The following is a 25324-nucleotide window of genomic DNA, read 5'->3' as shown; positions in this document are numbered from 1 at the left end:
CATGGGAACCATATCTTGAGACCATGTTCTCGGTGCGACTGCATTATGTTGTGCCAGTACTTGAATCTTTCTAAGCATCCTTTGCTGGCTTCAAATTCTACTGCAACGCTGGTATTTTCATTCACAATCGTGCTGTAGTGGTAATGTCACTGGACTAGTAATCCAGAGACCCAGCTAATGCTCTGGGGACGAGGGTTCAAATCCCGCCATGGCAGGTGGTGGAATTTGAATTGTGAATAAAAGCTGGAATATAAAGCTAGCCTCAATAATGACCATGAAACTATCATCGGTCGTTTGTAAAAACCCATCTGGTTCACTAATTCACTGTAGGAAATCTGCCATCCTTACCTGGTCCACATGTGACTCTAGACACAGAAATGTGGTTGACTCTTAACTGCCTTCTGAAATGGCCTAGCAAGCCGCTCAGTTCAAAGGCAATTAGGGATGGGCAACAAATGCTGGCCTTGCCAGCAATGCCCACATCCCATGAAAGAATAAAGAAAAAGACAAACGTAGGTCCCTTATGGTCAGAAGCGGGGAAATTATAATGGAGAGCAAAGAAACGGTAGAAGAATTGAACACATGTTTTGCTTCTGTCTTCACAAAAGAGGACACAAATAATTTCCCAGAAATGTTAGGGAGCCAAGAGTTTAGTGAGAGGAAGGAATTGAAGAAAATCAGTATTAGTAAAAAAAAAATGGTGCTAGAGAAATTAATGGGGTTAAAGGCTGAAAAATCTCCAGGGCCTGATAATCTACATGCCAGAGTACTAAATGAAGTGGCCCTGGAAATATTGGATGCGTTGGTGGTCATCTTCCAAAATTCTATAGACTCTGGAGCAGCTCCTACAGATTGGAGTGTGGCAAATGTAACCCCACTATTTAAAAAAGGAGAGAGAGCAAAAACAGAGAATTACTGACCAGTTAGCCTAACATCAGTAGTGGGGAAAATGCTAGAACCTATTACAAAAGACATAGTAACAGAACACTTGGAAAGCATTAACGGGATTAGACAAAGTCTCCATGGGTTGATGAAAGGGAAATCATGCTAAGCTAATCTACTGGAGTTTTTGAGGATGTAACTAGTAAAATAGATATGGGAGAACCAGTGGATGTGGTGTATTTGGATTTCAAGAAGGTTTTTGATAAGATCCCACATAAGGGGCTAGTGGGCAAAATTAAAACACGTGGGATTGGGGGAATATACTGGTGTGGATTGAGAATTGGTTGACAGACCAAAAACAGAGTGGGAATAACTGGGTCTTTTTCTGGGTGGCAGGCGATAACTAGTGGTGTACCGCAGGGATCAGTGTTTGGGCCCCAGCTATTCACAATATATATAAATAACTTGTATGAGGGAACCAAATGCAATATTTCCAAGTTTGCTGATGACAAAAAACTGGGTGGGGTTGTGAGGAGGATGCAAGGAGGCTTTAAGTTGTGTATGTGTGTGTGGGCAAACACATGGCAGATGCAGTATAATGTGGATAAATGTGAAGTTATATGCTTTCGGTGTGAAAAACAGAAAGGCAGAGTATTATTTAAATAGTGATATATTGGGAAACGTGGATGTACAAAGGGATCTGGGTGTCCTTGTACACTAGTCAATGAAAGTAAACATGCAGGTGCAGCAAACAATTAGGAAGGCAAATGTTATGTTGGCCTTCATTGCAAGAGGATTTGAGTTCAGAAGTAGAGATGTCTTTCTGCAGTTATACAGGGCCTTGGTGAAACCACACCTGGAGTATTGCATGCAGTGTTGGTCTCCCAACCTAAGAAAGGATATACTTGCTATGGCGTGAGTGCAGCGAAGGTTCACTAGGCTGATACCAGGGATGGCAGGACTGTCGTATGAGGAGAGATTGGTTCGACTGGGCCTGCATTCACTGGAGCTTAGAAGAATGAGGGGGGGGGGATCTAATTGAAATGTATAAAATTCTAACAGGACTAGACAGACTAGATGCAGGGAGGATGTTTCCCCTGGTTAGGGAGTCTAGAACCAGGGGCCAAAGTCTCAGAATACGGGGCAGGCCATTTAGGACTGAGATGAGGAAAAATTTCTTCACTCAGAAGGTGGTCAATCTGTGGAATTCTCTACCACAGAAGGCTGTGGAGGCCAGGCCACTGAGTATATTCAAGAAAGAAATTGATAAATTTTTGGATATTAGGGGCATCGAGGGGTATGGAGAGAACGTGGGAATACGGCGTTGAGAAAGAGGTTCAGCCATGATCATATTGAATGGCGGAGCAGGCTCGTAGGCCGAATGGCCAACTCCTGCTCCTAGTTTTTATGTCCCTGTGAAAAAATTTGATGGATAAACCTCTTAGCCTGAGCTTGAATAACCGGACCAGATAAGGGTACTACTTCAGTTCTCTGCTGAGTGAACTACATGTATATGACCTTATTGAGAATTGACATGTGAGCATTTCAGGCTTGCTTTCTTGCTTGGCCGCCTTCATCCATCTTGATTGGCACCCTTCTCAACTTCTGTTATTTTTAAGCCAACTACGAAGCATTGATGCAGCAATCACCATTCTTTTCAAAATGGATGCATGCAGAGGGAAAATTTCACTGGCTGAGCTTCTTAATTAGTCACGAGGCTGGCATCTCATTGGTTGGTTTTAAATCTAATTAATAAATTTTTGATAAAATGCATATTGAAATAACAATGAAAGCATAACCTGTAATCCAGCTGTTAATAAAGAACACAGTTTTGTGAACATTAAATATAATCATTTAAATTCATATTTCCATTTAAAGTGTGACCTGACAGTTTATTTTTATTAAGTTATTTGTTAGGCTCTGATAAATAATATCTGGCGGAGATTTAGCATTATGGAGCATTTACAATTTTAGTGCTCAATTCTTCATGAGAAAGATATTCTGAAAGGATAAGTTTAAATGAAAATTTTAGGGTCCGAGAAGGACCCACACCATACCAAATTAGTGCAGTTGGATAAAAAATTGGCTTAAGGACAGAAAGCAACAACTTGTGGTAGATGGTTGTTTTTTGGACTGGAGGGTGGTAGACAGTGATGTTCCCGAAGGGTCATTGCTAGGCTGACTGCTTTTCTTTTGCTATATGTAAATGACTTGGACCTTGGAATACAGAGTAAAATTTCCACCTTTGCCAATGATACTAAACTTGGAGGAGTGGCAGGACATAGACTAGCAGAATGGGCAAATAAGTGGCAGATGGAATTTAATATAGAGAAGTGTGAGGTGGTGCATTTTGGCAGAAGGGATGGGGAAAGGTAATATAGACTTACTGGCACAATTCTAAAAAGTGTGCATGAACAGAGGGACCTGGGGGTGCATACACATTGATCTTTGAAGATGGCAGGATATTGTTGTTAGTAAAGCACATGGGACCTTGGGCTTTGAGGCATTGAGTACAAAAGCAAGGAAGGTAAGCTGAACGTATATAAAGTTCTGGTTAGGCCCCAACTAGAGTATTATGTTCATTCTGTTCACCGCAGTTCAGGAAAGAAGTTCCTTAAGAGGATGCAGAGGAGATTTACAAGAATGGTTCCATGATTTGGGGTATTAGTTATAACGTTAGGTGGAAAGGCTAGGGTTGTACTCCTTGGAGCAGAGGAGATTGGGGAAGATTTGATAGAGGTAAATGAGATTATGACAGGCTTGGATAAGGCAGACAAGGAAAAACTTTCCATTAGCTAATTGTACCAGGACTAGGGGATACAGATTTAAGACTTTGGGCAAGAGATGCAGGAGAAATGTGAGGAAGAACATTTTTATACAGTGAGTGTTAAAGACCTGGAATTTGCTGGCCACAAGGTTGATTGATGTAGAAACAATAAATAATTTGAAAAGGAAATTGGATGGGCACTTGAAAGAAATAAACTTGTAGGACGATGGGGACCGATCCAGGGAATGGGACTGACTGGATTGCTCCACAGGGAGTGGGCATGGACTTGATGGGTTGCATCGCGTCTTTCTGTGCCGTAATGACTCTATGATTCAACAGACAATCTTGTCTTGCCTGGCCTTTGAGAGTCAGATTGCTGATTTAGGCTGCTTCTTCCTAATGCATCAAATTGTCTGTCAGACTGGGAATGAAGTATAAAGTCGAACTTTCTAGAATATGTAAACTTTCCAGCAGTAAAAACAGCTTCTTCACTGATCTGTCTCTAAACTTGTTCAGTGTTTACTTAACATTGGTTAGACTTCGTAACCTGTAAGGAACCATTTGACAAAGTAATACATTGTGTTTTACATTATGTAATGGTTTTGTCCTTCTTAAACAGATCCTTGACTTACTATAAGCAGTGTCACAGGAAATTTATTATTAATATAATAAAAATCATATGCCTAGTAAAACTTTCCTGTCCATTATGCACAGTGTTATGATCCTCAGCTGAGGTTACCACTGGACAAGCCTGATGGAACCCAGGGTGGAACCCAGCTTGATAGATCATAACTTTTATTTGTTTGTTTGGGGGGGGGGGGCGGGTGGTGGTTGGTGTGGTTTTAGGGACAAACAAGCAGTAATAGAAGCAGATCATCAAAATTGTCACAAACAACAGGACAAAAGAACACATAGGTGTTAAAGTTGGTGATATTATCTAAACGAATGTGCTAATTAAGAATGGATGGTAGGGCACTCAAGGTATAGCTCTAGTAGGGGTGGGGAGAGCATAAAAGATTTTAAAAATATTTAAAAATAATGGAAATAGGTGGGAAAAGAAAAATCTATATAATTTTTTGATGATCTGCTTCTATCATTGCTCGTTTGTCCCTACAACCACACCAACCCCCTCCACTCCTCACCACCCCCCCCCCCCCACACACACACACACACACACACACACACACACACACACACACACACACACACACACACACACACACACACACACACACACCTTAAACCAGCTTATATTTCAACTCTTTCTTGGACTCGCACTCAAGTTCTGTCGAAGGGTCATGAGGACTCGAAACGTCAACTCTTTTCTTCTCCGCCGATGCTGCCAGACCTGCTGAGTTTTTCCAGGTAATTCTGTTTTTGTTTTGGATTTCCAGCATCCGCCGTTTTTTTGTTTTTATCTTTGTTTTTAAAATTAAGATGTTGTTTACCAGGAGGTCAGCGAGCAGTGGGGTGATGGGTGCGAGGTGCGAGTTAGGACATGGGCAGCAGAGTTTGATCTTAAATTCAGGATTAAGTTTATAGAGGGTAAAATGTGGAAGGCTTGGCCAGGAGTGTGTTGGAATAGTCAAAGACTAGAGGTAACAAACTCAGATGAGTGTTTCAACAACAGATAAACTGAAGCAGGGACAGAGTTGGGCAATGTTACAGAGGTGGAAATAGGTGGTCTTAGTGATGGCATGGATATATGGTTGGAAGTTCATCCCTGGATCAAATATGATACCAAGGTTTTGAAACATCTGGTTCAGCCTCAGACAGTTGCCAGAGCGATGGTTGGAGTCTGTGGATGTGGAATTTATAGAGGACAGTGGCTTTGGTCTCTAATTGGAGGAAATTTCTGCTCATCCAGCACTGGATGTCGAATAAGCAGTCTGATAATTTAGACACAGTGGAGGAGTTGAGAGGGGTAGTACTCAGTGTCATCAGCATACATGTAAAAGCTGATGTGTTTTTGGATGATGTCACCAGTGGGCAACATGTAGATGAGAACTAGGAGGGAACCAAGGATAGATCCTTGGGGGATACCAGAGGGAAGTGTGGGAGCAGGAAGAGAAACCATTGCAGATGATTCTCTGGCTGCGATTAGATAGATAAGAATGGAACCAGGCAAGTCAGTTCCACCCAGATGGACGACGAGGGAGATGTGTTGGGCAAGGATAGTGTGGTCAGCCACATCAAAGATGTAAGTAGGTTGAGAAAGACGAGGAGGGATAATTTACCTTTGTCACTGCCACATAGGATACTATTTTTAACTTGGAGAGCTGTTTCCATACGATGACAAGGACGAAAAACTGATTGGAGGGATTCAGACTTTCAGTTCTAGGAAAGGTTTGGGAGGCGACAACATATTCAAGGAGGTCTGGCAGTATCTGTGGAGAGAGAAACAGAGTTAATGTTTCGAGTCCATATGACTTCTTCAGAGCTCTTAAGAAGAGTCATACAGACTCGAACTGTTAACTCTGTTTCACTCTCCACAGATGCTGGCAGCCCTGCTGAGTTTTGCCAGCATTTTTTGTTCTTATTTCAGATTTCCAGCATCTGTAGTATTTTGCTTTCAACATATTCAAGGACTTAGAAATCGGACAGTAATTTGGAGGGACAGTGCACTGAAAGGTACTTTTTTTTTGAGGAATGGTGGAGGATGACAGCAGATTTCAAGGAGAGAGGGACAACACCTGAAGAGAGAAAACAATTTACAATATCAGCTAATATGGAATCCAAGAAGGAAAGTTGCTTGGTCAGCAATTTGGTCAAAGGAGTAGGAGGAAAGTCTTGTGGACAAGGTGACCTTGAAGAGAGCAAGAGGGGAAATCAAACCATAGAATGATGTGAATTCAGTGCTTGGGCAGGGGGAGCTTTAGAGGAAGCTTGGCCTGGTGGGCTAGGGTAAAGGAGGGAAAGTGCCAGAGGCAGTTGGTCGGAGGGCCTCCATCTGAATGACAAAGAACTACATGACCTCCTTTGTTTTATTCTTTTGTGGGATGTGGGCGTTGCTGGTTCGGCCAACATTTATTGTCCATCCCTAATTGCCCTTGAGAAGGTGGAGATGAAGCTCCTTTTTGAACTGAACTGCTGCAGTCCATGTGGTGTGAGTACACTCGCACTGTAGTTATGAAGGGAGTTCCAGGATTCTGATCTAGCAACAGTGAAGGAATGCCAATATAGTTCCAAGTCCGAATGTTGTGTGGCTTGGAGGGGAACTTGCAGATGGTGGTTTTCCCATGCGTTGGCTGCCCTTGTTCTTCTCAGAGGCAGAGATTGCAGGTTTAGAAGTTGCTGCCGGAAGGGCCTTGACGAGTTGCTGTAGTGCATCTTATATATGGTACACACTGCTACCACTGTGCATTGGTGGCGGAGGAAATAAATGTTTAAGGTGTTGGATGAGGTGCCGATCAAGCTGGATGCTTTGTCCTGGATGATGTCAAGCTTCTTGTTAGAGCCGCACTCATCCAGGCAAGTGGAGTGTGTTCAATCACACCCCTGATTTATACCTTCTGAATGGTGAACAGGCTTTAGGGAGTTAGGAGATGAGCTACTTGTCTCAGAATTCCCAGCCTCTGACCTGCTCTGTAGCCACAGTACTTATATAGCTGGTCCTGTTCAGTTTCTGGTCAATGGTAACCCTCCAGGATGTTGATAGTGGGGAATTCAGCGATGGTAATGCCATTGAATGTCAAGGGGTAGTGGTTAGATTCTGTCTTTCGTTCAAGATGGTCATTGCCTGACATTTAAATGGCAAGTGACGTTAATGCCACGCATCAGCCCTAGCCTGAATGTTGCCGCACATGGACTCACTGCTTCAGTATTTGAGGTGCTGCGATGGCACTGAAGATGTACAATCATCTGCAAACATCCCCACTTCTGACCTTGTGGTGGAAGGAAGGTCATTGATGAAGCAGCTGAAGATGGTTGGACATAGGACACTACCATGAGAAACTCCTGTAGTGATGTCCTGGGACTGAGATGATTGACCTCCAAGAACAGCAACTATGTTTTTGCTAGGTATGACTCCAACCAGGGGAGAGTTTTCCCTGATTCCCATTGACTTCAATTTTGCCAGAGCTCCTTGATGCCACACTCAGTAAAATACTGCCTTGATATCAAGGACAGTCATTCTCACCTCATCTCTGGAATTTGGGTCCTTTGCCTAGCTCCTCACACCCTGCTTCTTGTAAGAACTCCATTCCATTCTCTCACTTCCTCAGCCTCCATCGCATCTGTTCAGACAATGCCACCTTCCAAAACGGCGCTTCTGACATATCGTCCTTTTTCTTTAACAAAGGGTTCCCCTCCTCCACCCCAAACTGGTTGACAGGGCCCATTTCCCACACCCCTGCCCACACCCCTTGCCCTCCCTCCCAGAGGTCCCCCTTGCACTTCCAGCCTCCACATTCAAAGGATCATCCTCCACCATTTCTGCCAACTCTGACTTGATGCCAACATCAAACACACCTTCCCCTCACCCCTCCTGTCAGCATTCCATTGGGACTGTTCCCTCCGTGACACCCTGCTCCACTTCTCCATCACCTCTTAACTCCACATCCCCTTCCCTCAGCACCTTCCCATGCAATCACAGAAGGTGCATCACCTGCCCCTTTACCTCCTTCATTCTTACTGTCCAAGGCCCCAAGCATTCTTTTCGGGTGAAACAGTGCTTCACTTGCACCTCCTTCAATCTGGTATTTGCTGCTCCCAGTGTGGTCTCCTGTATATTGGGCAGACTAAACGCAGACTGTGAGACCTGCTTTGCGGAACACCTTCGCTCAGTCTGCTTCCTGTCATTTGCCTTTTCAACATTTCATCTTTGTGTCATGCCCACATGTCTGTCCTTGGCCTCCATTTTTTTTTGTTCTTCTAATTTTAATTTTAATTTTTTATTTATTTTTCCTTTTTCCCTAACCACTCCCCACACACCCCGACACAGGGCCATCTGTTACTGGTTTCTATGTTGCACTTTCACAGAGCACTGATCCTTGTTCTGGTTTTAACACATTCTACTCTTGCCTTATGTCACAATCAGCACCATCTTTAGCCTTTACCACTAACGTTAACACTCCCTGTGTCCATGACACCTTTGTCAATCTCTCCTTAGCTTCCACCTACCCCTGACCTTCTGCTTGCTCCACCTGCTCCACTCCTACTTAAACAGTATAAAATCCATCACATTTCTACTTCTCTCTAGCTCTGAAGAAGAGTCATACAGACTCAAAATGTTAACTCTGTTTCTCTCTCCACAGATGCTGTTAGACCTGCTGAGTTTTTCCAGCGTTTTCTGTTTTTGTTTCAGATGCCAGTGTTGCAGATGTACTGGAACATCTTGGCTAGGGTCATAGCTAGTTCTGGAGCAGGAGTCTTCAGTACTATTGCAGAAATGTTGTCAGGGCCCATAGACTTTGCAGTGCCTTCAACCGTTATACATGGAGTGAATTAAATTGGCTGAAGATAGGCATCTGTAATGCTGGGGAACTCAGGAGGAGGCCGACATGAATCATCCACTCAGCACTTCTGGCTGAAGATGGCTGCAAATGCTTCAGCCTTATCTTTTGCACTGATGTGCTGGGCTCCCCCATTATTGAAGATGGAGATATTGGTGGAGCCTCCTTCTCCTGGTAGATGTTTAATTGTCCATCACCATTCAGTACTGGATATGGCATGATTGCAGAGCTCAGATATCATCCGTTTGTTGTAAATCACTTAGCTCTGTCTATCTCATGCTGCTTCCACTTTTTGTCATGTATTGTAGATTCACTAGAGTTAGCACCTCATTTTTAAATATGCTTAGTGCTGCTCCTGGAATGCTCTCCTGCACTTTTCATTGAACCAGGGTTGAGATCCCTTGGCTTGACAGTATTGGTAGAGTGAGGGATATGCTGAGCCATGAGGTCACAGATTGTGATTGAATACAATTCTGCTGCTGATGGCCCAGATTGCCTCAAGGGTGCCCAGTTTTGCACTGCTCGATCCTTACACTTGGTGCTGGAGGTAATGGTGGAGGAGACAGGGAAAGGGGTTTAAGAATACAGTTTCTAGTGGAGATAAGAAGCCGGGACTTATCTTTCCATTCGAGGATTATCTTGGAATAGTGATCAAATGACTTAATACTGGAAGTGAAGTTTCTAACAGGTCAAAAAAACTGCAGAATTGTCAAGTATATTATTAAGCTTAGATCTACAGTAACATTTTCAGTCCAAAATTTATTTTTGTAAAAGGTATTCATGAATCTCCCCCAAGCCAATGCTTTATTAAATAGCTCGTGGAATGCATCATTGTCACTCTTGCAGCAGCCTGTGCATATGTCCCTGAATGTAAATTAAGACAACCTCTCTTCTAATTCTAATGACATGTTTTGGAGCTGAGGGAATGCAATGCATGCCAGGAATTTTTTAATGATTGACATCAGTACTGGCCATTCACATAGTATACAATCATTGATGAGGACTAATGGCACTAAAAGGTCAGAAACCATCAATAGGACTGTAAAGGTAACTAATTTTTATGCAAACAAAGTGAATTATTAATTACACTTTGTCTGAAGTGATCAAAGGATGATTTATTCAACTACACAGCATTATGTGAGCAAATTTGTCTATATTACTGATATGTGAAGGACCAGTTTATCTGTTTGCAGTGGATGAATAGAAGCAATTTTAGACACTTTGTTGACACCTTGGCATTGCATTCTTATCTTGTTGAAATAACTTCACAAGTTCCTTCTGTCCATTGTAGCTTTGGATACAAATTCATTCTGTTTCACTAAATTTCTTACATGGTGTGCAGTGGGCTTTTGAGTTTCAAACCTTTTTTTAAAGTACTTTAAGAATTGTTTCTACTGCACAAAGCAAGTTGGAGAGGAATACCAGAGATTCATTTTGCAACTGTCGGTATTCTCTGATGACGAGCATTGGTCAACCTATTGCAACGGTCTACCTGTTGTAAACTTCTACTTTTACAATTCCTCTTTCAATAGTGTTTCACTTATTTGAAGATCTACGTTTTATCCACAACTCAATTATTCTTTAACACTTTTTTTTGTAAAGCCTAATGGTTTACTACTTTCAATCAGTGTTTCTTTAACTATCCTTCAATATTCCATTCAATTGTGTTAATAGCAAAGTCCAGATCAATATTTTCTATTGATCTTGACAGATCAAACTGTCCTTTAGGGTTGTATGTAGCAATCCAATGCTGTTCATAGCCTGCAACATTAGCTGCCTGGTATTGGATAAAATCAGATTTATTGTAAAACATATCAAAAGTCCATGGCAGATTCATGCAGATGACACATTGTGCAACATTTATTTTACAAGATGCACTACAACAACTCAAGAAGGCTCCTTTGACAGTACCTTCCAAACACGCGACCTCTGCTACCTAGTGGAACAAGGGCAACAGGCATATGCCTACAAGTTGCTATCCAAATCACAAACCATCTTGACTTGGAAATATATCATAATTCCTACTGTCACCTGGTCAAAATCCTAACAGCACTGTGGTTGTACACAGGACTACAGTTGTTCAAGAAGATGGCTCATCACCACCTTCTTGAGCAATTGCGGGTGTTTTTACTAATTCATTCATGGATGTGGGCATCGTTGGCTGGGCCAGAATTTATTACACATCCCTAATTGCCCTTGAGAAGGTGGTGGTGAGCTGCCTCCTTGAACCGCTGCTGTCCATTCTCCTTTCTGCTCCACCTTTTGAGGTACTGTTTTTGTGCAACGAATGCTAGCCTTGCTGACAATGCCCATGGCATACAAACAAATAAAAGTGAAGGGGGAAAGGATGGAGGAATTGGGTGCAGAGTGGAAAACTGTGGGCATGGAAAGAAGCCATTGAGTAGAAGTAGTGAGACATGTAGTACCTGAAAAGTGGACCACAAAGGAGAGTGGAGCAGCTGGGAATGTCTCTTAATTTTTCTGCTGTGCTTGGCAATGTCCCATGGCCATAATAACATTATTTATTACTTATTACTGGGGCAATCCCCATGCTCTGAGTGGATCATAAACCATATCAGAAGGATTTGAAAATTGCCTGTTGCAAAAGGTGGACATGGATTTAACTACTAGTAGTGCATCTGAGGATCTTAGAGATTGAGAGCAGGTTATAGAGTAGTAATTTCAGAAATTGGATGAGTCAAAGATAATGGCTGAAGTTTTGAAAGGAGTGGGAACAGTATAGAGAGCATGTGAGAAATTGACCAATGCCCTAAAGCATGAAGTAAGAAGGAGTTGATTGGTCAGGACCTGGGTTAAAAGGAGTCAAGCAAACAATTAATTGACAAGATGAGAAATGAATTTGGGGACAGATGGGAAAACGGGTGAGAAATTGTGAGGATAGGTGAGTGGAGCTCAGTTGACACGAGTTGCAGACATAAAAGCAATAGCAAACAACACAGAAATTACTTATTAGGTCCTCATATATTTTGTATTTTGGAAGATAAGGTCTGAGGAGGTGTCTACAGAAGAGAAAATTAATCTGGGAAATCTTGGCTTCCAGAATGCTTCTGCATTATTTAGATTAAGAAAGAATTGTTGTAGGTGGTCAAATCATCAGTGTTTTGGAGACTCATTTTGAATAAATGGTTTTTTGTAAATACGATCTTCTGGATACAACATACCACTGAGGTTGGAAAAACGCAGCAGGTCTAGCAACATCTGTAGAGAGAGAAACAGAGTTAACATTTCGAGTCATTATGACCCTCTTCATACAGACTCGAAACATTAATTCTGTTTCTCTCTCCACAGATGCTGCTAGACTTGCTGAGTTTTTCCAGCATTTTCTGATATTGTTTCAGATTTCCAGCATCTGCAATATTTTGCTTTTATGCTAATGAGGTTCCTTTGAGAGAGTATGAGACAGATTTGTGGATTTGTAGTTCCTTTAAAATGAAGCCTGATTGTGGAATTTGATTTCTGATTCAACTTTAAACTATTATTAATACTTCATTATTGAGTCAGTTTTATTTGAGAAAATGAAAATATGATTGATGCTAAAATAATGGTCTTAGCTGGACCATCAGTAACAAGTTGGCAGGTGATTATGGAATCATGTGGAGGATTAATATGTGTATTAGGCATTTTCTCATATTGGTGATCAGTTGCCACTTTGTAATACTTATCCAAGTGAAATACATATATAAAGATAAGAAATTGCGGAATCAAGAGAAACTTCACCCTCCCACCACCGATCACACTGAACAAGTCTCCACCTCACAGATATCATCCCTTCCTCACTGAGCAAGATTTCAACCCCACTTCCACCAGTTCCTTGCTCACCTCGACTGCCCTCCCCACTTGTTACAGTCATCCCTGATAGGTTATTCCACTTTTTGTATTAAAGCTCCCACACACATGCATGACTGCATTTTCCATCCAGAGTGTGTGTGCATACATTACTGCCTTTTCCATCCAGAGTGTGCATGAACACAGCCTTTTCCATCCAAAGTGTGTGCACGCCCATAACTGCATTTTCCATCCAGAGTATGTGCACACACATCCACCGACTGACTGAGTGGCTATATTTCTTCTTCATCAATGGCAGGCTGCTCCATGCCTCAACCTCACTAACCCTACTGATCTGAATTTCCCTTCTCCAGCACTGATTTGGCTTTCCCACTCTTTGCTCACCCTTTCTCCACCAGATCCCTGGTTTTCCCCCATTTTTAGCTTTGCTTCCTCACCCGCCTCCTTGTTTCCCCAACTTCTATAATCTGACTAACCCTCTGTCTTCACTACCCTGTGTATAATGCCATGGGGGATTAACTATCTATTTATGTAAGTAATACGTATAAATTGCCTTTAGTAATTAGTGTTTTATTTGTTTAATTTTGTTTTGGAAGTTCATCTGATGAAAGTACAGAAAGCACTACACTGCAGACAGTTGCCACAGTCCGTGCTGAGGAAATTCCCCCTGTACCAGAGAACAGATTCTTAATGCGAAAGAGCCCTCACAAGACAGATGAAAAAGAGAAAGAGAAGAAAAAAGAGAGGTTAGTATGACTATAGGCTTTGGAACAATTTTCAGTATATTTTATTTAGGTGAAATTAATTCCCATCCACATTTAGGCCTGTGAGATGCTACATGACACTTGCTCTCATGGGCACACATTCATCATGCAGATCCTATATCCGTACTTTTTTATTCTACAAAAGGCTGATTAGTACGGTTTTGTGGGTACTGTAGCCTACTGGACCAGAAACTCGAGGTTGTGCATGGAAATACCACTGGCCGACATGTGACTCCAGTTCCACACTCGTTAGTTGATTTTATAACAACTAGAAATGGCAAATAAATGCTGTCTTGCCAGTGTTGCTTGCATCTGGAGAACAGTTTTGTGTTCAGCAGAACTTCAAGGAGTATTGCCTAATTATGATTCCTAAACTGAAACAACGATGACTGAATAGAAGTACATGGCCTATTCAGATCTGTTCTTCTCTAGTAGATGTCTGTAGAAGCAGCTTATACTTAGTTATGAAAAAAAGTGACAATACAAAAGTCAGTATTTAATTGTTTTGCTTTTCAAGAAGTAAATAATGTCTCCTGAAATTTGTACTAATAAAGCACTGTATGAATTTTAACATTTCAAAACAGTTAATAATTCCATTGTTCTGGCTGACCTCAGATTCTCCACCATTGTGAACTGTAGCTTATCCAGAACTCTACTGCAATATCTGCTCTGGCACAAAGCTCTGCTTGCCCATTATCCCTTTCCCCACTGACCTACATTGGTTTCCAGTCTCTCAATTTTAAAATTCTAATTTTCGTGTTTAAATAACTCCATGGCCTCAGTGACCCCTATCTCAATAATTCTGCCAGCCCTACTCCAATGATAGTGTTGAAAGTGACTGTTTTGAATCCGAGAGGTTAAATTAAGGTGGAGTATTAACTTTTGCCCACACTTTTAGTTTCAGCCATGAGTAAATATTGTTGTGGAATAATTGTCTTTATTTTGAACAGCAATGTATCAAATTCTCAAATGTCTACATATCAAAGACGACTCTTAGTAACCAGGTCAGGCCGAAAAATTAAAGGAAGAGGACCTCGGGTAAGTAACTCTTTTACATAAAGAACCTTTTTCTTCTAAAGCTGTTAATGGAAAGAAATTAGAAATTTAATTCAGAATAATTATCAGGCTTGACTGAGTGAAAACATTCTCAATTCTCAGTTAAGTTCCAGAAGACACTTCAGAACTGGCTGACATTTCAGCCCAGTACAGAGGGAAGACATCCTTGGGATCAACTGTTAAATCGAGCCTTTGTCTGTCTGTCAAAATGGATGAAAAAAACTCCCATGGTAATGTTTGAATCAAAGAGGGGAGTTCTCCCAGTGTCCTGGTTGACTTTTAACCGTCACCATTACCAAAACAAATTAACCAATTGTTTGTTTAATTGAGACCTTGCTATGTGCAAATTGGCAGCCATGTTTTCCCACATTGCAACAATGATTGCACTTCAGAAGCTAATTCATTGGTTGTAAAGTGCTTTGGGACTTTGACATTGTGAATGATGCTATGTAAATACAAATTTGCTCTTTTAAGATATAATTGGTATACACACATTTATGTATTTTTATCTTGCATAGCGCTATCGAACACCTTCACGATCAAGGTCTCGGTCAAGAGATCGATTTAGGCGCAGTGAAACTCCGCCACACTGGAGACAGGAGATGCAACGAGCACAAAGAATGAGGGTTTCAAGTGGAGAACGATGGATCAAAGGAGACAAGTAAGTGTTACAAAGCTACTGAAAGTGCTCTGTATTGTCTGCAGATAAGGATGGTTTAAATGTCTTATTTGATGTACAGGCTCACAGTATCTCATGAAAATTATTAATATAATATATTAGGTAGTTGATGGACACTTTAAAATTCATATTATGTATTTTTATATGAAATGAGATATACTGATGACTTTAAAAAGATGACACAGTAGATGTACTCATTCATGTTCTGTTAATTTTGCGGGGAAAGAGATGATGCCCAAATGAAAGGATATCTATAATCCTCGGGATTAGATAGGATAGATAGTTTCCGAGAGGGAATTCCCTGCATCTGTTGTGTTAATTGCATCAAAAGTTCCTTTTTTGTTTTTCAGTTATTAATACATGGAAATTATCAGAACCCAGTTGGCTCTTTGGGAAGGGAAAACTTTGATATGTAAGGCAGGTTTCAAAAACAAATGAAATCCAGCAAAAAGCTGGAGTTATGCTTTCATACTCTTATTGATTATAGTATGATTGCTTTCCCAAATGAGAATAAGCTTTTTTGTTCCAGTATTTGGATGTCTGCTTTAATAGTACATGTGCTGGAATTCCCTATTCCCCGTTTTGTGTTTCCTTGCCTGTTTCCAAATTGCAATGGTTAGAGGAGCGTTGTGAGGTTATCTGCATTGACCAGGTCTCTGTATAACGTTCCCCACTGAGCTGATGAAGTTCTAGATTCATTCATTTGTTTTGAAACCATTCAGTATTGAACTATTGGTCACACCTGGTCTTCCTTTGCTTTTGTGCAATTATTTTTCTTGCAAATAAGTTTGCTTTAATAGTTTTAGTTGGACACTACAGTCTGGTTTTGTAGTGTTTCTGCCATTTAGTGTTGACAGATGTACGTGGAGACCAACCCACATGGAAATGTGGTAAGTGGATGGCACACTGTCCCATTCATGATATATGGAAGATTACAAGTTCTACATTATAGAAGATGCAGGTCTGCTTATGGATACTGCCTTCTATTGTGGATGCAAGTTAAAGATTTGTGAGAGTGTTCTTATTGTAGTGTATTATCTGCAAACCAATTTCACATTAATTCAGACATTCATTGTTCTATAAAATTAATTTGCTCTAAACACAGTTGTGATTCTGAGGATTTCAGTGAAGATAGTATACTCCATTCGGCATTCAAGTAGAGTCATTGTTGAGCAGCTTATACTTACATTAAAGTTGAGCTGTGTTGGTGGTTCATGTTTCTGTACTGGAACCCCATTATTTTTGGCCTCAGGAGTATCTGGTGCAAAAACGTTGATTAGCCTCTTTTGTTAAATAACTAGATCTGTTAAATGAGTGATGGCACTCCTGGCCTTCTGTCAAAAATGTTTTACTCAAAACAAAGTGAAAATAATTTTTCTGAAAAGTTTTTCTACCCACTTTTTTGTATTTAACTTGATTATTTCAGTTGTTGATTTATTATTTCTGCTTTCCTATTTTTATCACCTCATTTTAATTTCAATAATATTCTGTTCTTCTCCTCTTTTGCTCTCCTTATCACATGCACCACATTGAGCTCACAGATGAAGTAGGTCTCTGCTAATTCAACTTAATAAGGTGTGCAAGAGTATCCCATAGTAATTTCCCCTTTTAGTGAAAAACACATGCCTGTGATAGTACAATTTTGATCCATCACTTCACTCCATTTGAGGCTCAAGAAATAATGCTGCCTGGTACTGTAAGGAGTATTTTTGAATTGCCTATTATTTTAATCGATGAGTCACATAGGCTATTAGTATCAGGAATAATGTCTTTTGAGACTATAGGTTGCACCAGTTGATTACGATTGACTGTTGAAGAGATGCAGGCCTATTATCAAAGAGAAATTGAACAGGTCTAACAGGGGACCTAAATGTAATAAAAAAGCAAAATAAAGCTTCAAAGCAAAATGACAAGTAAAAATAAGATTTTTTTAATAAAAATAACTCTTTACAATTTTCCCAGCATATCTTTGTCTTCCATTAACTTTCATTCTTGGTTAGCTATTGATTTTGAAATGCTTCCACTTCAGAAACAAAGTAAATCCTTCACTCTTTTTCACTGTTCTGTGAAATATTTAACATTGATCATTACAGATAAGGGAATCAATCCAGTCTATCTTAATTCATCCCAACAGACCCCACAATTCCACACGCCACCTTTCTCAACACCTAATTATTTTTAAAATTATTCCGAGGTTTTCGCCTCAAATATGCCTCCAACTCATTCTGCAATTTCTGAGCTACCATCTCGATTTCACTGCCCCTACTAATTAAATGTTTTTGGCTCCTCATCATTTATGTTAATTAGACACAGCCCTAGAAAACTCTATTCCGTATTTCACCCCAACAGAAGCACCTGCTGTTTTCTTTTCAGATTGTTTCTTATTTATTTTGAGGATTTAACCTTTGCCCCCACAACTTTGATCATAATTAATAGTCTTTCACATGGAATTTGTCATCTGCCTTTTGGAAATCCAGGTGTACAGTTTTGCTGAGTTTCCCCACAGCCCACTTGGATTGTCAGTTCTTCACAAAGAAGTCCAGGAGATCAGTCAGGCAGGATCTTCCCCTTCTAAAACTATGTTGGCTTTAGTTTACTAAGTTATTGTTGTATATTTAATTAAGTTTACACTGCTAATCAAATGTAGTTTTACACTTGAAGTGCTTCCATTATGAAGTACTTAAAAAGATACTAATTGCAAGCATTTTGAAGTTGGATAACAGAACTATTATTTTATTAAACAAGAATTTGCTATAAGGCTTACGGTGTTTTAAACTGGAATTGAATCAAAGCAATTTTTGAAAGCAAAAAAGCAGGTGTTTAAAAGCAAATTATTAGATGTAGCTTTCATGGTATTTTCGAGCCCCTTAATTTTTATACAGTTTTATTTGAAATTACCCAAATGAAGATGCTATGTAAATTGTTGTGCCTAATGATGAACATGAAAGTGTATATCTGAATTTGTAAAAATAAATAATAAACCTTATTTTGTGGTATGACAAAGAGCTCTGAAACAGTTAACAAAAAGATGTTCATCAGTGGGAATAGAAGTTTATCAAAAACTTGCGATTGTTTTATCCCCTTTTGACATGCACTGGTTTCCTTTGATAATTTTTTGTATAAACTTTGTTCATACAAGTTTACTGAATATATGATGTAACTTGGTCCACGCTGTTGTGTCTTCTATTTATTTTCCATCACCTGAACTCTCAGGAATTGCTTGCATTTGTCAAATCTTCAAATCCATTGAGACTATCTGAGCAGTTGATAGTACCCAGCTGTAAGTAATAGGAAATTTTACTGCTCTCTGTTCCTTTCAAAAATACATTTCGTAGCAATATGTAATAGCAGCATCCATGCAGACTAACTAGCCTGTACCGCCAAAGTCATTATTTTATTCTGGATAGTGTTTCACCCATCTTCACATTCTTAGGTTCTTTTTATTGCCAATTCGGGTAATAAAATTAAGTAAGTGTTCTTCCGTATGCAGTAAATATTAGATATCAACTCTAGATTCAAAAATATTTTTTGTTTAAGAAAAGCAGAAAATGCTGGAAATACTGAGGTCTGGCAACATCTGTTCAGAGAGAAAATAGTGTTAATGTTTCAGCAAAGCTGTTTTGGTGAAACATTAATTCTGTTTCTCTCTGGACAGATGCTACTTAACCTGAGTATTTCTAGCTTTTTTCCATTTTTATTTCAGATTTCTAGCATCCGTAGTATTTTGCTTTAATTTTTTAGTTTGATGGTTGCTAATTCCTTTTTCTCCCCCCTCCCCGCAACTGCTGTTTAAAGGGGTGAAGTGAATGAAAAGAGAGAAAACCACAACAATAGAAGCCCAGGCAGAGGGAGAGAGCGAATGACTTCGGACTACAAATCGGACATATTGGATAGTCCAAAAAGGAGCAGAGAGAGGGATAAGAAAACAGAACGAGAGACTGGAAGGAGCCATCGATCTAGAAGTAAAGAAAGAGAACAAAAGAAAACAAACAAAGATGACAAATCTGATAAAAACAAGTCTAAAAAGAGAAATAAATCGAGGAGTAAAGAAAGAAATCAAAGCCGAAGCAAAGATAGGGAAAAACATGCCAAAACCAGAAGCAAGGACAGAGAGCAGAAACCAAACAAAGAAAAGAGAGCAAATTCAAGAAGCAAGGATAGGGAGCATGCAAAAGACAAAGAGAGGGATAAACCTGCAAAATCAAATAAAGAGCAGGGAAAGCATGAAAAATCTAAAAGCCGAGAACAGAGTAGAAGCAAAGAGAGAGGAAAACGTGCAAAGTCAAAGTCTAGCACTCGCGATCAAGAAAAGAGTAACAGTAAAGAGAGAGAGAAAAGGTCCAAGTCCAAAAGTAGGGATCGAGAGCAGAGTAATAGTAAAGAATTGGAGAAACAAGTCAAGTCAAAATCCAGGAGTAGGGACCGAGAGCAGAGCAACGGGAAAGAATTGGAGAAGCAAGTCAAGTCAAAATCCAGAAGTAGGGACCGAGAACAGAGTAACGGTAAAGAGTTGGAGAAACGAGCCAAGTCAAAATCCAAAAGTAGGGATCGAGAGCAGACTAATGGAAAAGAATGGGAAAAACGAGCCAAGTCAAAATCCAGCACACATGATCCAGAGCAGAGTAATAGTAAAGAGTGGGAGAAACGAGCCAAGTCAAAGTCCAGAAGTAGGGATCGAGAACAGAGTAACAGCAAAGGGAGGGGTAAAGAGGCCAAATCAAGAAGTAGGGATCGAGATCAGAATAACAGCAAAGGAAGGGGTAAAGAGGCTAAATCAAGAAGTAGGGATCGAGAGCGGAGTAAAAATAGAGAGAGGAGAAAACGAGCCAGATCGAAATCCAGAAGTAGAGATCATAAACAGAGTAAAAGCAAAGAGAGAGCAAAACGGGCCAAATCGAAATCTAAAAGTCGAGAACGAAGTAAAAGCAGAGAGCGAGAAAAAAGGGCCAAATCAAAATCTAGAAGCCGAGATAGAGAACAGAGTAAAGACAAAGATAGAGGGAAAAGGGCCAAATCTAGAAGCAAAGATCGTCAACAGAGTAGAAGTAAAGAAAGAGGAAGGCGAGTCAAATCTAGAAGTAAAGATAGGATAAAAGAAAAAAGTAAAGAAAGAGAAAAACATGCAAACTCAAGAAGCAGAGGCAGGGAACAAAAACACAAAGAAAACTCGATTAAATCCAGTGGTAATGATGCAGAACAGGGCAAGAGTAAAGATCAAGAAAAAAGAGCAAAATCTAAAAGCAAGGAAAGGGATAGAAGTAGGAGCAAAGAAGGTCAAAGGAGCAGAGATAAAGAACAGAAAAAAACAGGGCGATCCAAGAGCAGAGATAAAAGAACTCCTGAAAAAGATAGATATGACAATTCAAAGAAGGAACAAAAATCAAAAAGTTCAGGAGATAATCAAAATAAAGAGAAAGAGTTAAAGATTGCTGAAAATCAAAGTTCAAATGGGAAAATAGTACATAACAGGGAGAATGAAAAACTGAAAAGCCATACTAGGAGCCAGGGTAGGGATCATAGCAGCAGCTCTGAGAGTCTGAAAGAGGATGAGGGCAGGAATAAGAAGGAACAAAGTAGCAGTCCCAGTTTACAGAGAAAAAGGGAGAGTAGTAAAAGCAAGATGTCTGAAGAAAAGTCTACGTCTAGAAGCAGATTGTGTGAACATGATGACAAAATTAAGTCAAACAGCAGAATAAAAAATCGGAACCATGACAAAGAGCAGCACTCAAACTGTGATTCAGCCCCTAGTTCAGATGAAGATAGAAGTGAATAAATGTGTTTTATGGACAAGCAATCAATTGCCAATAAATGTTTCTGTGATTTTTTTTTCAGAGACATGTTTGGGACATGTCTTTTAAACCTGAATTTCAGTTGAGTTTGTTTTTTTTGACAATCTGCAGCCTGGATTATTTGTACTACTGGACTTTTAATAAATTTGTAAAGTGGTGCAAAAGATGGTTTCATTTAATGTTTTAATTTTTGGAGCATTATGGTTTTTAACTTTTATTTTTTGACATTTCTGAAACAGACCAATAAATAACTTTTTATTGGAGTTTTATTTTAGTGTTTTCAATAGTGATAATTATCAATGACATTTTTCTGTTTGGATGGGAATAGTATATCTGAATAGACTGAAAGCTTTCTGGTAATTACCATCCTGCTACTTTTTCACAAAAAGTGGGTAGCAAAGATCCTGTGCGAAATGAGTTTATGCAGATTTGACCCAGTTCCTTGTGCATTGAATTCACAGCATAGAACAGGACACAATGCAACGTTGCACTGAATTGGGAGTGTTACTCAGAGGTCTCTTCATTGAGATTGTTGGTATTGGAAGGTAGGGAATACTATGTTCAGGCACATTGAAACTGATTTTCTGCATTCAGTCTACATTGCACATGGCCTGGAAGTGATTAATGACACAGTAAAGACTTTTTCTCACCTTGATGAGTGCAAAACTTTACTAATATTGTATATTTTTATTTTCAGCTTGACGGTACATATAAATTTGATTTTCCTTTATCAGGCCAGGGTGTTGCTTATTTTAGTTTAGCTATGATGTAAGTAACGATGCACAAGACAGATATGGTTTCAAGTTTGAATTCTAATACAGTCCTTAAAATTTTCAGTTAATGTAGGGTCTTATTCAAAGATTTGATTTCATGTTTTCCATTTACTTATGTTCAACTTGCATAAATTTAAGCACTACAAAATGTTACCAATTCTTTAAACTGGACTGGACTGAGAATTACACATGTTTGTGTGACACAATGCAGAGTAGCTATGGATCTTGGTCTTTAACCAAGGGGGCTTCACCAAAATACTGCAACACCTTCCAGAGTATAAAAAAAAAGTATTTCTAAGACACCTATGGAATTTATTCCTCTCTGTGATTGTTTGTATACTCTGTACATTGCAACCACAGCATCGAACAAACATGCTTCATAAAGTGAAATGTCGCGCCATGACATGTCCTAAACTTGTATATTTGGGCAAACATTTCTTACCCTGGTAAAGCTCTTAATCTGGAGAAACAGATGCTCCGGTATCCTCCTCCCTTAGTAATTCTAACCTTTTTGGCAAAATGGAATTTCTTAACAGAGCTTCGCTAAATATTTTGTCTAAGACTTAACAAATGTTTCTAGTTGTGTACACCAATTGTGCAACCAGGCTTTGATTCCATAATTTTTTTTCAGGAGTCTTAATATTTGAGGCAGGCAACATTTAATATTTTATTTCATACTTTTTCCTTGAAATTGTTTAAAAATTGTCTTTTCTCAGATTCTGTCTTGAAGGATCATCTGAATATTTCTGATTTAAATTTATTGGTATGAAAAGATAAAGCTTAAAATCTTTCTTTCTGAACTCATGGAAGCAGGTTTGTTTCTCCACATAATTAAATTCTGTAGTAAATTTATGGAAGAAGTTGTTTCTTCAACAGATGTATGGTTATTAGTGTACGGCCCTTGTGTTTTTTTTTTACAAAGTTCTATCATGCAATAAAATCATATTGCAAACATTTTATTTGTAAAACGTATAACAAATTCTACCTTTCAATAAAATTATTAAAATCTTCAAACAGCATTTTATAAATGAGAATCATTTATTGGTACATTTAGTGATTATTTAAAGCAGCAGTACTCCATCCTAACCCTGTAAACTGAAGAGTTATGGAGCACAAACGTTATTGTCATATGCTAATTATCAGCTACTAGTTCATCTGTGGCATTGCTCAATATTAATCTGGAATCTGGACTGCCAAAGTGTTAACTGGTGAAGAAAAGAAACAGACTGCATAACAAGTATTGTCGTTACAGGCTAGAGTTTATACTCCAATTTGTGCCTACTCATAAGTTCTGAGACAGCCTGTTGGAATTGGTGTCTGGCTGCTTGTTTTTAGTGTTGCCGAGTCTGACTCCAAACTTCAATGTTACACTGCTACTTTTCTACCTTTGTGCATCCAGAGGCACTTTGCATATAAACCGTGTCAGAACAGATTTCTGTTTTGTGTCCTACTTGTTTCCCTATTCTACATTTTTGGCTCTGTCTTTATTATATTTCTGTTCCTATGTGCAGCAAAGCTGAGAATTCATACTGTGGTACAGTTCCACAAACCTTATGGTGGGACATGAGCTTTGAACCTAACTGTCCTTATTCAGCATCAGTGGGAATCATTCCCAAGCCTGAAGTCAGTGAGATGAAATTTTGTGCTAACTTAGAACAGATCAGGGATCTTTCTGTTCTGCATAGTTCAAAGCCACATTCTGGTCTTTCTAAAAGTAATGTTCCATATGGCGACATTATTAGAAGACCCAATTTTTAGAGAAATGAAGTATTTTAATTCTACTCAATAATACTAATTTACAACAATGTTGACCAATATATTAGCCATTTGCTATATGTGGCTAATTAATAATCAAGATGTGATTAATTGGATTTTTGTCACGTAAATTAAAATATAAGTAATAAACACTGTCATTCAGCATATGATGTGAATGCTATGTTTGTATGGCATATGCATGTACAATTTACTATTTTACCAACAATTTTCTTTGTGTTTAAGACCAAAAACAGAGTCTATGGCTGGGATTTTCTGGCCCCGTTGCAGGAGGGACCCGCCACAGGTGAAACAGCGCCCCAGCCTGAAGTCCATTGACTTGCAGGACCAGCAGATCCCTGCGGCAGGAGGGTGTGGAAAATCCCACCCTATGTTTTTTGATTCTTGAGATTGCTTTACTTCTTTGGTTACTGTATATTGGTTATTTACTAAAGTGGCATGTAACAAATGGTTGAAAATTGCATGGAAGCACCATCAACATTGTATGGAAAGGAGGCTGTCATTATGGTCAGCTGAACCAATCGAAATAACCATTTCAGGCCAGAAAAAGAAAGTTAACTCAACCAACAACAAGCTGCTCCAATGGGGCATGTCACATGCGTCGGTAAGGAGCATCCAACGACGTCCTGGATGGAGAACATGGTCAAGTCTGGTGCATCACTTTGATGAGTCAACACTCTCGGCAAACACTCCAGTTAAGTCAAAAAGACTTCACAACTGCTGAACAAAAAGTTAGGATTCACTAGGTGTGAAAGATTTATACCATAATTTCAAACTGTCATATTGAATGGTGATACATGTTTAAGTGGCAGGCAGTAGTGGTGAATGGATGTTTTTCCGACCGTAGAGAAGCGCGCAAAGGAGTTTCCCAGAAGTTGATATTAGGACCATTGATTTCTTTGTTTATCTATATATGTATATATAAGGAGTACTACTTTCAAATTTACGGATGGTTCAAAAACTTGGCTATATAGTAAATAGTGCTAGACTTCAGGGGGACAGACTGGTGAAATGGGCAGACACATAGCATACGCAATTTACTGTGGGTAAGTATGAAGTAATGCACTGGAGAGGTAGCATAATGCAAATGAAATAGCATTATTTTGAGGGGTTTGCAGGAGCAGAGGGATCAAGGGGTATGTATTACCAATTCCCTGAAGGTGGAAGGGCAGTTTAATGTGCTTAAAGCATATGGGAGACAAATTCATAAACATGAGAATGTTAAACCATTACAAATTACTGATTAGGTCTCAGCAAGCATATTGTGTACAATTCTGAGCACCACACTGAAGGATTGATGTCAATGCCATGGAGATGGTACAGATAAATTTTACAAGGATGATACTCAGGATGAGGCTTTTTAGTTATGCCAATAGATTGGAGAAACTGAGATTGTTCTCCTTTGAGCAGAGAATGTTAAGGGGACACTTAAGAGGCAATCAAAATTCTGAAAGATTTTGGTAGAGCAAGTAGAGTTAAACTGTTTCCTCTGAGAAGTGAGTCAATGACCAGAGGTTACAGATTTAAAATATCAATAGGAGCAGGAGTAGGCCATTCAGACCTTCGAGCCCACTCCACCAT

General features: G+C 39.5%; 1 protein-coding gene across 6 annotated transcripts in view; it reads left to right on the top strand.

Moving 5' to 3' along the window:
- The window catches only part of ppig (peptidylprolyl isomerase G (cyclophilin G)), a 47770-nt gene extending 24786 nt beyond the window's left edge, over window positions 1–22984 (top strand). For all 6 annotated transcript variants that reach the window (XM_041200725.1, XM_041200728.1, XM_041200724.1 and 3 more), the window contains 4 exons: window positions 13506–13655; window positions 14624–14711; window positions 15248–15390; window positions 19204–22984. In XM_041200725.1, coding sequence (XP_041056659.1) covers window positions 13506–13655; window positions 14624–14711; window positions 15248–15390; window positions 19204–21181 — 2359 coding nt within the window. In that variant the 3' untranslated portion in view covers window positions 21182–22984. The remainder of the gene's footprint in view (window positions 1–13505; window positions 13656–14623; window positions 14712–15247; window positions 15391–19203) is intronic.
- The last annotated feature ends 2340 nt before the right edge of the window (window positions 22985–25324 follow it).

The sequence above is a fragment of the Carcharodon carcharias genome, chromosome 12, assembly GCF_017639515.1.
Source record: "Carcharodon carcharias isolate sCarCar2 chromosome 12, sCarCar2.pri, whole genome shotgun sequence".
Lineage (NCBI taxonomy): Eukaryota > Metazoa > Chordata > Chondrichthyes > Lamniformes > Lamnidae > Carcharodon > Carcharodon carcharias.
The sequence above is the reverse complement of the archived record's forward strand: the minus strand, read 5'-3'. Positions and strand labels throughout refer to the sequence as shown.